Consider the following 13661-nt stretch of genomic DNA (forward strand, 5'->3'; position numbering starts at 1 on the left):
GGTGGATCCTAGAAAAACGAATTTCTGAGTAGAGCTTCTTGGAGGTGATATCCTGTATGTAGAGCTCGTCAGAGCCCAATTATTGCACTGAGAGAGTTTTTGAAACAACAAAAAGACATTTGTTACACGACTTTGGAGTGAGTAGCTTACAAGTTATGCACCTTGACACCGATATGCCTTCCTGACCTCTGGTCTTATGCTATGTAAGCGCTGTAGAGTCACCCTGATCGCCGTCGTTCTAACACTAGTAGCTTTATGTACCACACTCTAGGGTTTTCATCTCAGGTGATGCTCAGCTCAGCCGAGAGGGTTTAAGAAACCGGTTAGCTTAGGCATTGGGTCCTAGATTCTCCCTTTCTCATCTTTCCGTGCTCCTATTCTCTTCCTGCGGAAAGTACCCTGCAATTGCTATTAGGAGAGAGCCACAACATAGGAGCAGGGTATGGAGACCCTTATGAGCACTCTGTTAATCTTAATCTATGAGGCCAGTCGTCAATTTCAAATACACCCCCCATACCCTCTGCCATTGGTCAAATCCATCATATGAATAGGCTTCATTCGAAAGACAAAACCAACAAGGAAATGACCCATGGCTGTATATACATTTACACGCCTGCCTGGTAAAAGCTGGGTACAGCTCTACACGGCTGAAGCCAGGTGGCTGGATACACACAGGCTGGGAATAGGAGAGAGCATATGGACAATAATTAACTGAGTCACCACAAAGATTTTATCATATCATGTCATGGTTTGATAATGTGTAATAGTCCAGCCATTTGCGCACTCCAATGAGATTCATCCTTAAAGATCCTAACAGTAGTTGGTTGTTCAAGAGCCTGTCTGCTTGCCTTTTACCATGCTATAAGGGGTTCGGTACATAGGTCCTGAGGTTTAAGGAGCCTCCCCACCTGCTTCAACTTGAGGATCCCTCTCTCCTGCTGCCCTCTAAGAGCCCCTACCCACCTGCTGAAACTCTGAAGGAGCGGGGAGAGAGAAGAAAGTCAAATAGAGACCAGAAACAGTGTGTGCTCCATAAAAACATTTTATTCTACATAAGACACAGAGAAGAGGATTTAAGAGATGATAGCAAGGATGAAGCCAGAGAAGACATCTCATCAGAAGAGTTATTCTTCGGTCAGCCCCTTCTGCAGAGAAAGAGAAGACGTTAGAGACAGAGGAAGAAAAGAACAAACAACAGAGGAGGAAGCATGGAACATGCACAGACCACAGCCCATTTCCTGCAGGATCCAGGGTCAGCCTTTGGGACAACAAATCAATATCCCTTTCAAGAAGCTAGAGCAGTGCGATTGGGGTGAGAGATAGCAATGCCACTGGCATACTCTCCCCTCTGCTGATTCATTTATTCAAAGAGTGTAAAATAATAGACTATGCCCCCTGCCGATAATATCCAGAGTAAGTAAAATGTCCCAGAAGTACTGGGACAAATTTAGGATATTGAGGAGCGTCTAGGCACTATGCAATCCGAGGTCCAGAAGAATCAACTGCATAAACAGTAGCTAGACCATTGATCACCCACTCACTCTCACTCAACATACCTGTAAGGATTCGAGAGTAATCAATTCTTCATCCCACAGTTCAAAGCTGTGGCAAATACTACCCCTTCCACACAAGCAAGGAATATGTTCATGGTCCAACTAGCGATATACAAAGGTTTTTCTATGGTCGTCTGTAGTTTGGCTAAGTCTTAGCACAGCCTTGATCTGAATGTACGCTCTCAATTAAGTTAGGGTTACTCAACCGCATAACTCAACAGAAGTTAAGGTTACTCAACCACATAAAAAGAAGGAGTGGGATAACCAACCAGAGAGACTATTATTAGCTCTCACGCCGCTCATTACTCCCTAAAATATGATCAGGATTATCATCTCCTTCAATGTGTATACAACTCTCCAGTGCTCAGGGCTGGAGTGCAGTGTGATCGAGAGCGTACTGTTGTCATCTTTCTCATGCTGGAGTGGAAGGGGTACCAGATGTGAAATCACGTATGCTTCGTGTTCTAATGTTCTGTTATACTGTTATATGAACAACCTTGAAAATACCCTGTGCTTCTAAGCCCCAAAGGGTGAAACACGTGTTGGCTGATTCAAAGAACTAGAAAATTAAAAGATAAGCATTGAACCACAACTGTGCGTACAGGAAAATAATGAGGTTTTCAAAGATACGTCTACAACGTCCCATGATTAGTTCTTTACAAAGGGGTTGTGGAAATGGCATCACACACCCTGTGACTCCAGATGACATCACAGGCTCTCCATTGCTCCTTAACAGACTCCTATTTGCTATTGATCAACTAGAGAAAATGCAGTTCAGGAAGGAAATGGTTGTTTACTTACTATACTTGCCACTGCCTTTGTGACTACCTAGATGAGGGATGCTACTGTGGCTAACCCAAGTTCATGCTCATAAAGGGCAAGAGTATTGGGTCTCACAGTGTGCTTATGTTCACCCCCAGATTTCAGGATAGGCATCAGCTTACAACCTTCTCATTTCCCCTCCAAATGTCAGCAGCCTTCACGATGTCGTCAATTCATACGTGTCCCCACCCGCGCCCCAGTGACTTGATCAGCACCAGTTTTGACTTTGCCTAGTCATCCTTTCTAACCAGTGATTGGGACAGGCTTCTCAGCTCTCACCTCAAGCAGCCACGTCCCAGTGACCACCCTAGAAGCTTTATTTAAAATGAGCTTCACATTTTGTGCCCGTCTTGTTCCCTGGATAGGAAAGGCCCTCACTCCTTCCATCACTCATGTTCCTTCTAGTGATCTGTAAAGGTCCCCCAGCTAACACCCTGCACATGCAGCCAACATCAGTGATCAGTGCAGTCCCTCAGCTCTCACTTTGTTCATGCCTCCTCTTTCCCAATAGTGATTTGGGCAGGGTCCTTAATCCTCACTTTGCTCTTAAAACCCCCTCTCCCTCTAACTCTCAACTTCCTCATCTTGTCTCTCCCAACTGTCCCAATGGAGATCAAGGCAGGCCCGTGACCTTTCACCTGCTCAGACCCCACTTGGCTCTCACTTTGCTTATGTCCCCCCTCACCCATCAGCTGTGATCAGGGTAAGCCCTTCAACTCTCACCATGCTCCCTCAGCTGCTGCGGTGTACGTAGGTCCCCATGCCCCAGTTTTGATCAGCGTGGGCCCTTTAGCTCTTACCTTGCTAATGCTGATGCTGATGTCGCGGGTCTTGGCTCGCAGCTTATTGACCTGGGATTCGGCGATATCGGCCCGCTCAGCTGCCTCGTCCAGCTCGTGCTGAACCTTTCGGAACTTGGACAGGTTGGTGTTTGCCTGTTCCTCCTGGGGAAGAAAAAGGGAAATGATGAGTCAGACATGATGTCTGTCTTTGTCTTGCAAGAGAAATTGAGCTATGCAAGGGACTTTTCACTAAATAAATACCACCTCTTGTCTGTTGCTTCTTGTTGAACAACTGGAATCAATCAATCAATCAATCAAGACACTTGTAAAGCGCGCTACGTACCTGTGGGGGCGTGGGGGAGGGGTTCTCACTGTCTGCTTCATTGACTCTAGTGCAACAGATTGAGTGAACAATTAAAGGGGACGTCACTTACCGCCTCCTCTGCCTGTCTCTTGTAGGCCTTGACTTTCAGCTGGAGTTTGTCCACCAAGTCCTGCAGGCGTGTCAGGTTCTTGCGGTCTTCCTCAGTCTGTGAAGAAGGGTGACAGAAGATGGACGGGGAAGGGGAAAGGTGAGTGACAGTCCATCAGCTTACTCATTGGCCTACACAGCTCCAGAAAAATACCCGTTCCCATTCTGACTTGCACACTTCCATCTTGAGCTCCAAACCCCATTCAATATAACACCAAATAGTATGTCTGTGATTCCGACCACCACAAGGTGGAAAGACTTTAGCATCCACCTCTTCATTAATTATCTTTTATTTTTTATTGTTAGAACAGACATTCCTGTTAAAGGCAGTAGTCTTAGGAGAACAGTAAGTTACAGTGTTTGGACACACTTGTGGCCCTTTGGGACATTCACAGTAAACTAAGAAACATGACCAAAAATGGACTCATGAATGGGATGGACCCGAGCTCCAACTGGAAGGAGTTCCAATATGGCTGCTTGGCAAAACAAAACTCTGCAAAAAGTATCCTAATAAAGAAGGTCAAAACCAGTCCTGCAAAGGAACTGTCTCATCAAAGCAACCCTTCATGTTTAAACGCTGTGTAGAGGTTCCACTCCATGGTCTGGACCTCAACAAATGAAGTGACTGTAAAATCCTGAGCTTCGCTATCTACCCAGCCATTATTAAGGAAATATGGGCCCTAGTCACAAAGGTAAATCTACATGTGTGGATTTACTACAAGTCAATTTATTCTTACAATTGTGAGTAACTTTACTACTGTTGGCTATTCACCATTTACAAGTGTAAAGCTACTCTAAAGTGTAGACTTACATGTCCCCACCACCTAAAATAGGGGCAGGGGTGGGTAAAGAAAAGAAAGCCAAATACAACTGCAGAATAAGTGATAGTAGGGATTGTATGGCCATATTTGATGTTCTGAACACTTGGTAGAGACCACCACAATGGGGGTGAAGATCTACCTATGGTACGCTAGCCAGAAAAGTTTGGAACTTTATTAAAAAAAAATCTAAACAAAATAGAACACATTTTTTATGTCAGATATATATTTGTTTAAATATATATGTTTATTGGTTTTAAAACAGATGAAAAGGAATGGTTGGTAGCCTTTGCAGTGACTGAAAACAGCCTCCGGCAGCATTCCCAAAAGAGCAAAGATATACAAGTAGTATGTGTCCAAACGAAGAGCCGTTGAGAGCCATATGATGATATCTAGATGTCCCAGGCGTAACCATGTTAGTGCTTGGGGATGATAATCTTGTTATTAATGTACAGGAAGTTATAACTGTACATGTTAAGGCTAGCAAATAGAGATTATCCCCATGTGAACAATTCCCCAAAGGCCAAGGTAAGTCGAGAGTTAGGGCTATGGTGATGTACTAATGAAAACCCATGTCTTCTCTAGAGTAGCAGGCAAAACCTGCCTAATGGTGTAGCATATTAGCAGTATGTTAATGGTGTTTGTTCTCTTATGTCAAATATTAATGGTAAATGATTTGATACATTTATTTTAAATGGACAACATAAAAAGTTACAATATTAATACCTTAATTTAAATTAAAAATTTCAATATTTTTAATATATTAAATACAAATAAAAATACTTTTCTGACATCAAAATAAAAAAGAAGCTCCAACCCCAAGTAAAAAATATGTGTTTTAATTGTGTAATAAAAATGATCAAAAGTGACGAATACAATTAAATGCAATTTAATTATTTGTATTAAATATTAATGTTACATACATTTTTACATCGAAACAGGTGGAGTATTTAAAAAATAAAAGGATTATTGTTTCATTTGAAGGACAAGTTTAACCTTAAATGAAACCTATGTATATGTTTAAATAGTTTAAATGATTTAATTGTTTTACCATAAATGTTATTCCAAGTCCCTACATCCATTATTTTCTTTGGGAGTGTGTTGCTTTCCAGTTGTGGCTATTTGTGGTGCTGGATGTACTCTAGTTCTAAGTTGGAGTACATTTCCAACTGTTTTGGGTCCCTTCTAGCTGCAGTAACTATAGACGAGCAGTATGTGAATGACAATGGCCTTACTCTATTGTGAAGTGTTGTTTGTTCCTCTCTAAACCTCCCCCTAGCCCCCTCCTTATTCCTCCCTTAACCACTCGCCTGTATTTGTAAGTACTCCTCATTCTGCAGCCACTCCTCTCTGTCTCTCCTACATTTACTACTAAAACATATACTTACGTGGGCGAGATCGCCACAGTCGGGTGTAGATCTCTCCACATAAATGATAGGAGAGGCAGATACCTCTGCTCACAAGCTTTAGAATAGCATTTTGTAGTACATTAGAAGTACTGTTTTAGTACTACTAAACATAGTACAAAATGAAGTTTGTGAATAGGCCCGTATATGTTCAAAATGCATCAGTGGGTAGTTAGTAATGCTGCACTTGTTTTAATATGATATGGCCAGAGATAAGACATCATTGTTAACACAGTCGACAAATATGAGTGGGTGGCTATCAACCAATCCATGTTGTGGCGCTACGAAAGGGAAGCAGCACTGGATGTTAGACACTCTTGATTGAAACATACGAAGAAGGAATTTGTGTAATTGCAATAGCATTACATAAGCTTAGCCTGACAGGGAAGACCAATGCCCATGCTGTACTGGTTGGTGTTAAAGTATTTAATTAAAAACAAATCTACAAATACATATCCTACATGTGCACACCTACCAGGGATGGGCTTGAATCTTGTTTCAATATAAAAGATTGACCCAGACACTGCACTGTTGGGAACTAGTTACCGACTTTTGAAACTGCCATGTCTAGTCAGCCAGTGTCTAAACCCTAAGACCTGACATATGACATATGTCTATCAGGAGACAGGGATATTCTGCCAGCTCAGGTCCCCAGGATAAGATCATTCCTTCATTCCCATTCTTCTTGTCATATTAGTCTCTTTAACTCTGAGGTTTTACTTTGTGTGGGTTCGAACACCTCTACCCACAGTTTTTTTTTATCTGGCCCATATTCATAAAGCTGCAGATATTTTGTTACTATTTTCTCTCTGATTGAAACCTAACACCTATGCCTGAATACAAACCCTCTATTTTACAGAACTTTCCTGGAGGTCCATCGTCATACCTGATAGCTCAGCTCCTTGACGCGCCTCTCGTACTTTCTCATGCCTTTCACGGTCTCAGCTCCGCGCTTCTGCTCGGCCTCCAGCTCGTTTTCCAGCTCCCGTAAACGGGCCTCCAGCTTCTGCACCTGTTTCTTTCCGCCCTTCATGGCGATCTGCTCGGCCTCATCCAGCCTCTGCTGTAGGTCCTTGATGGTCTGCTCCATATTTTTCTTCATGCGTTCAAGGTGGGCACTGGTGTCCTGCTCCTTTTTAAGCTCCTCTGCCATCATGGCCGCCTAAAGAATAAAACATCAAAGACTCAGACACTTCACACTAGGGCAGCTGGCTCACACTGCTGAACAGTAAGACTAGACCATGAATCAAGGCTGAGAGGTGGACCCTTACGTCGGTGATGGCTTTCTTAGCCTTCTCTTCTGCATTTCGGCACTCCTGGATGGATTCTTCCACTTCTGTCTGCAGCTGAGAAAGGTCTGCATCCATCTTCTTCTTCTGGTTGATGAGGCTTGTGTTCTGAAGGACAAACATAAACCAGTTAGAAACACAGCAAATAACTCTAACTCATTGGAGCTGTAAAAGGGAAATCATTGACTGGTGCTCTACGTAGCCATTTTGTTATCTCATCTTCAGCTCAGGGTGACCGATCCTTAGCTTCCTATGGGATATGCCGTGGGAGTAAATAACAAGTTACTTACCTTCAGTAATGCCTTAGCTGGTAGAGAGTCTATCTCTTTATGATCCCTAACCTAGGATTGCAAGTTCAGCTCCACCTCTTAGAGCTCCCAGTGGTTCTTCAACTAGGAGTGCAGGAGCTGATCCCTCTCTCTGAGCTCTACATAATTCCTCACATGGGAGTGCACGGTCTGCTCCCTCTCTCTGACTGAACTCTCTGTGGTTCTTGACTTGAGACTGCAGGGTCTGCTCCTCTTCTCCGAGCTTCATGTGGTTTCTCACCTGGGAGTGCATGGTATACACCTTCCCGCTAAGGTCTATGTGGTCCCTCACTTGGGAGGGCAGAAGCTACCCCCTCTCTCTGAACTCTATGTGGTTCCTTACCTAAGACTACCCCTCTCCGAGCTTCATGAGGTTTCTCAGCTCGTAGTGCAGGGTATAGTCCCAGTGGCGTAACAAAAGTTTAAGGGCCCCCTCTAAAATGTACACCGAGGGGGCCCCGCTCTTGATTTTATCCGACGGGCTCAGACCCGAGTACTGTGCTGTACTGAGGGAGATGTGGGGGCCTGTGTTACACCCCTGTGTAGTCCTTTTATCTAAACTCTACATTGTTCCTCACCTGGGAGTGCAGAAGCTGCACCCTCTCACTGGTCTCGATCAGTTCTTGTTCTGCCAGTTTACGGGCTCTTTCCGTCTGCTCCACCACTGCACGCAGCTCTTCCAGCTCCGCCTGCAGGAGGTTATTCCTCCGCTCCACAATGGCAACATTCTCCTTCAGGTCCTCATTTGCTCGAACCACGTCATCCAGCTGTATCTGAGTGTCCTGAAAGCAGAGGCAGAATATGAAAGGACTTTTATTTCTTCTAGATTCAGCTTTCTAAAAGCCTCTGCGAGGGGCATGTCTACAGCAGATCACCACCAAAAACCTATGAGGTGCGAGGCATGTCCAGATTATGAAAGACAGAGCCACCAGCATAGCACTCTCTAGCAGTGTGGGAGGCGGGAGAATGGGCATGTCCAGGGCACATATTACAGCACAGCACCCAATAACACAGTGAGGTGAGGAAAAAGTAGGGTGTCCAGGGTTCAAAGGAAATCCCAAGCTATGCAGCACCCCCTAACAGATTTCAAGGTGCAAAGGGCAGTGCTCCAACCAACATTTCAACCGTTAACAGCAGGGAGTGCCGAAAATAGAGGATGCCCAGTTTACAAACCATAGGTCCCAAGCAGTACTAGAGCCCCTAAAAATAAGATAAAGAAAATGGGAACTAGAGGTGCAGGGCATCCATGTACAAAAGTCACACTTAGATGCCTTTGTGAAATGAGGGATTCACAAATCATCTAATAGAAAGTCTGATTAAACAGAGCTCCCGGTACCTTTAGGTATCCCTGCAGCATCTTGACTTGTTTCTGGGCCTCGGACGCCATGCGGTTGGCCTGGCTGAGCTGGATCTCCATCTCGTTGAGATCACCTTCCATTTTCTTCTTGATGCGGAGGGCTTCATTGCGGCTGCGCGTCTCAGCCTCCAGCGAGGTCTGCAGCGAGTCCACAACCCTTTGGTGGTTCCTCTTGGTCTGCTCCAGCTCTTCGTCCTTCTCAGCCAGCTTCCTCTCAAAGTCTGCCTTTAGCTGGTGAAGTTCAAGCTGAGCCCGCAGAATCTTGCCTTCCTCATGTTCCAGGGATGCCTGTGGAAAAAGACATCTAAGTGCACAGTTCCTGAAAAACCACCTGTCCAAAATCGTATTTGAAGAGTATAAACGTGATAAGGAGAAAAATCAAGCAATCGTGGCAGAGATAGATTCAATATTGTACCTGCATCTGCGCAAAGAGAATCATCTCTTGGTGATAGTTATATCCAAATTGATGTTTTCAGGTATAAGCCAAGGAGGGTCTTGCCTCAACACCCAAAAACCCAACTCTCCTGTGTATTAATCTGGCAGAAGGTATCACCAAGTCTGTAGGGTTTCAAACCAAGTCTGTGTTTCTAAAAGCTCAGCAAGAAAGCTGGTGATTGTTCCTTATGCTGTCCACATCAAAAGGAAATAATATACAACTGGTCCTCGTGCTTTCTGTCTTTGAAGGACGGTAATTGTACCTCCACTTTATACCCTATGGGTGGATTGAAGCGTCATAATGTGTCAGAAGCAAGAAACGGTGACTGCCTGTGGTACTATCTCACGTGAAAAAGATTAAAGGTCCCTAAGCTTCCCTCATGTCATCCCCATAATACTAACTTTGTCTGATGGATTCAAGGTTGACAACTGGTCCACAGGTTATCCCCAAATAGCAAATACATAGCTGGGGATTGTTCCTCATGTGATCGTCAAAGAAAACAATTAAAATCTGATAATAAGTTGTCATGGTATCCCGATTATATGGATGACAGACCGGTGTCTAACTATCATGCTATCAACTATCACATGGATCAAACTTTAATAACTGGCCTCACAGAAGTCTTTATGTTGCCCCCTTCATTCTATACCACCCGTAGTGTGCCAGCGGTGACATGAAGCCCTCTCAAGGGCTTTGACTGCAAGGACTCTGCAAGCTCAGGACCTAGAGCTATGGGATTGCAAAGTTTGGTCCATTCCGGATCAGAGTTGTATGGAAGGGCTTCATTTCTATTTGTAAGGGTGATCTTTTTTTGTTGTTGTTTTTTTGCGGAGTTTTATACAGGTAGAACTTGACCTGAAGGTATCAGAGCGCTGTACATGAGCATCAGTTGCATTACAGAAAGACACATTTATTTTGTAGGAACAGGAGATTAAGTGATTTGCCAAGAATCACAGGATGTTAGGCTTCCCTGCTGGGACCGTAAGGCCACATCCTGTCCCCAAACTGATCTAGCTGCCCTCGAAGTAAAGACCGTGTCCCCAAACAGGGGCGCCCTTCTCACCTCGGCTTCCTCCAGGGCAGACTGCAGCTCCAGCTTCTCCTGCTCCAGTTGCTTCCTCAGTTTCTCTAGTTCGTGGATGCTCTTGCCACTTACTCCCAGCTGTTCCGTCAAGTCCGAAATCTCCTCTGAGAAATAATGGATTACGGTTAATTTGTAATTGGTCCCAGGTAGTATGTCTCATCCTATGCCTCCTTCAGCATATCTCACGGGAATGCAGTGTCATTTAAACTTGATGATTTTCCACACTTTCAACACACACTAACGTCTTGTGTCTGAAATAAAGATAGACAACTTCACCTGGGCCCCTCTCCATTTTCGACCCACAGAGATAAGTTCCTCACCTTGCAGGTTCTTGTTTTCCCTTTTGAAGGTCTCCAGATGTTCTAAGGACTCTTCATATGCATTCTTCAACTTGAAGAGCTCAGTGCTCAGTGACCGCCCCTCCTTCTGGGACGATTCCAGCTCCATCTGGGACTCCTCATACTTCTGCTTCCACTCGGCCAAGACCTGCAGAAGGGTGAAGGATCAAGAGTCTATACGGGGTGCCAGGCAGGCAGAGAGCGGCATGGCATTGGGATGATCAAGTACAGAGTTGATCGATTTATGTGGTTTTATAAAGTGTGTGGTTACTGAAAGGCATCCTGGCGCTAACAGAGTTCAGATTAGATAGAATATGTTACACAATGAAAAAACTGATTTTAACGACCTTTAGAAATTGAAGATGGTCGGTTATTGAGCAAATATGTGTTGGTAGGGAAATCCAACTTTTACAAGTTTGATAAGAAAAATGTCGGCCTTCCTGCCAGGTTTTTTTAATCATGCATAGAGGAATCTGTTAGTTTAGTGGAGTGGGTGTCATTTATGATAACATTAAAAAAGTCTCATAGAAATCTGGGACCCAAACTGTATATTCAGACATTTAAAAAGAGCTCTTTTCTCAATAGACAACCAATATAATTTTTTAGATGTGGAAAAAAGTGAGGAGACTTTGCAGGTTAAGCAATAGTCAGGCTGCCCAATACTGAATAAGCCAAATACATGAGCAAGATATTTTGGTAAACTAAGAAAGACAATTACAATAGTAAAGTTTGGATCCCACAGTAGCTTGAATGACATTAAAATGTGTGGCTATCGTAGAAAAGGCGAGATCTCCCTCAGAGTTTCTAGACTCAAGAAGAATGAGAGGTAACTATAGAGGCTAGTGGGTCATTGAAAATGACACCCAGATTGGGAGCCAAACATACTGCTGGACGACAGATTCCCAATTGGTTGAGCCACCAATTATTTAACCGGGTGGAAATATTGAAGCCAAATAACATTTCAATCTTGGCTGAGGTGAGCTTTGGGAGTTATTGTTCGGAGAACATCAAATAGAGATTAAAGATAAAAAGATATCTTACCCCTTTCTGGTAGCACAGCTACAAGAGAGTTGTCGCTCATAATGCTTCCTGTGCCTACCCACTTCAAGATTCCTCTTCTTATACAGCCACATTCTTCAGCATCAACCTTACCATTATCACCTATGCCTCTTCTACTTTTTTTCTCTCTCTCCCCATGACATGTTTTTCTGTGCCCTTTTTCTGCTCATCTACTAGAACTTCTCTCCACCTCTTGAGACTCCACCTCCTCTGTTTCCTTTTTATTCACATATTTCCCACCATTAGTTTTCTAACCCATCTTCCAGTCTCTTCTCTCCACTGTAGTCCCGTCTTCCTTTCCCCCCCCATCCCCTTCTATCTGGCTCTTCCAGTCTCCCGTTGCATATTTTCTCTTGCCCGTTATCCACATGTGCCCTGACCACTTTTCTCCCATTGCTTCTCGGCAATCTTGCGATTAAGTGATGTTACCCAGAATCACAGGAAGCTGAGTCGACGCCAAGGCTCAAACCTGGTTCCCCATCTCCAAAGTCGGCAGCTCTGGCCGTAGGGCCACAATCTCTCCCAATCTTTCCTACAGTAGGACCTCCTTCAGCCTCACAACGTCAGCTGTGTGTATATACTCCCTGCATCCCTGCATACCTTATCAAAGTTCCTCTGCTTCTTGTCTAGGGCAGCCGCTGCAGCGTTGGAACGCTCAAGGTCCACCATGAGGTCCTCAATCTCGCTCTGCAGCCTATGCTTGGTCTTCTCCAGGGAGGAGCATTTAGCGTTCACTGCCTCCACGGCCTCCTCTGCTTCTTGCAGCCGCTGGGCCAGTTTCTTCCTACCAGGTGGACAAGAGGAGGAAGATGAAACAGAGCTTTTCAGAACAGGGTGCTGTATGATGCTATCAATGGCGAAGCAAGGTCAGTGACAGGGGGAGATGAGCAGATTCCTCAGGATGCTTTCAACAAATAAACTAGAACATGGCTGATGGAAGATCAATGCCTCTACATGGACACCACAGGTAGTCCCCACCCATAGACAAGTAGTAGTTACAGATGAGCAACCTCCATGGACGTATTAAATCTGTTGATGAACTCTGTCCATGAATGGACAGTATCTGCCGATGGATACTGTCCAAAGGCGGATCCTATCTGCAGATGACTACTGTCAATGGATGGTCACAGTGCTTTAGTAATGAACAGTATTTGCAGGTATGAACTGCAGATTGGTAAAGAGCAGGAATGGTCAGGATACACAGATGGCCAATGTTTAGGGATGATCAGTGCCCAGATATGGGCAAAAGCACCTTTAATATGGACACAGACCATGAAGGAGGAAGGTCTCTGGATGGACAGCAGTGGGGAGTAGTGGAGTAGTATGGAGAGTAGTGGACATTAGTGGTGGAGATAACCATTGGAAGGCAATAAAGTGACAAGAAACAGCAAAAGATGGATGTATCATTGCTCTCCTTAAAATTGTTGAACCCTTCTGCTCATCTGCTATAAAATTGGGTTTCAATCCAAACCCTATTTAGAGAGCTGCACAGAGACTCCAGGAGCTGATTGAGACCATTTCAGAGGATGTGAATGGACTCAACAAGGGGGTCAGACTTAGAGGTTGTTGTGGTATAACCCCCAACTCCAATGCACACTTTTTACTGGTTATAGATCAAAGGAAGGCCTCCTTCCCATTGATGCGCTATAATAGATGAATACCAATGCTCACCCTAAGAACTCCAAGATACAAGAAACAGACGTGCAAGATCGGACAACTCTTCTAAAGATTTGCAGTGACATAGCTTGACCTGATCTGCCATTTCATGGTCTCTGATCTAACCAGAGTTCTTGTGCCCAGACTTAGGTAAAGCTGAAAGGTGACATTTCCCATCTCTGCATTCATCAAATTCCCCAAACAGCCCTTGAGCTCTCTCTCACCACCCCTCACTTACCTGTATCTGAAGAGGAGATTCTACCAACAGACAAACCTTTTGT

General features: G+C 44.3%; 1 protein-coding gene across 2 annotated transcripts in view; it reads right to left on the bottom strand.

Moving 5' to 3' along the window:
* Window positions 1-1024: 1024 nt before the first annotated feature.
* LOC144755727 (myosin-7) overlaps window positions 1025-13661 on the bottom strand; it is an 82467-nt gene continuing 69830 nt past the window's right edge. For both annotated transcript variants that reach the window (XM_078644918.1, XM_078644919.1), the window contains exons 31-40: window positions 12325-12508; window positions 10648-10813; window positions 10307-10431; window positions 8787-9095; window positions 8029-8232; window positions 7125-7250; window positions 6740-7015; window positions 3592-3687; window positions 3176-3319; window positions 1025-1145 (exon numbers count right to left, since the gene is read on the bottom strand). In XM_078644918.1, coding sequence (XP_078501044.1) covers window positions 1125-1145; window positions 3176-3319; window positions 3592-3687; window positions 6740-7015; window positions 7125-7250; window positions 8029-8232; window positions 8787-9095; window positions 10307-10431; window positions 10648-10813; window positions 12325-12508 — 1651 coding nt within the window. In that variant the 3' untranslated portion in view covers window positions 1025-1124. The remainder of the gene's footprint in view (window positions 1146-3175; window positions 3320-3591; window positions 3688-6739; window positions 7016-7124; window positions 7251-8028; window positions 8233-8786; window positions 9096-10306; window positions 10432-10647; window positions 10814-12324; window positions 12509-13661) is intronic.

The sequence above is a fragment of the Lissotriton helveticus genome, chromosome 5_1 (assembly GCF_964261635.1).
Source record: "Lissotriton helveticus chromosome 5_1, aLisHel1.1, whole genome shotgun sequence".
NCBI classification, from domain to species: Eukaryota; Metazoa; Chordata; class Amphibia; order Caudata; family Salamandridae; genus Lissotriton; species Lissotriton helveticus.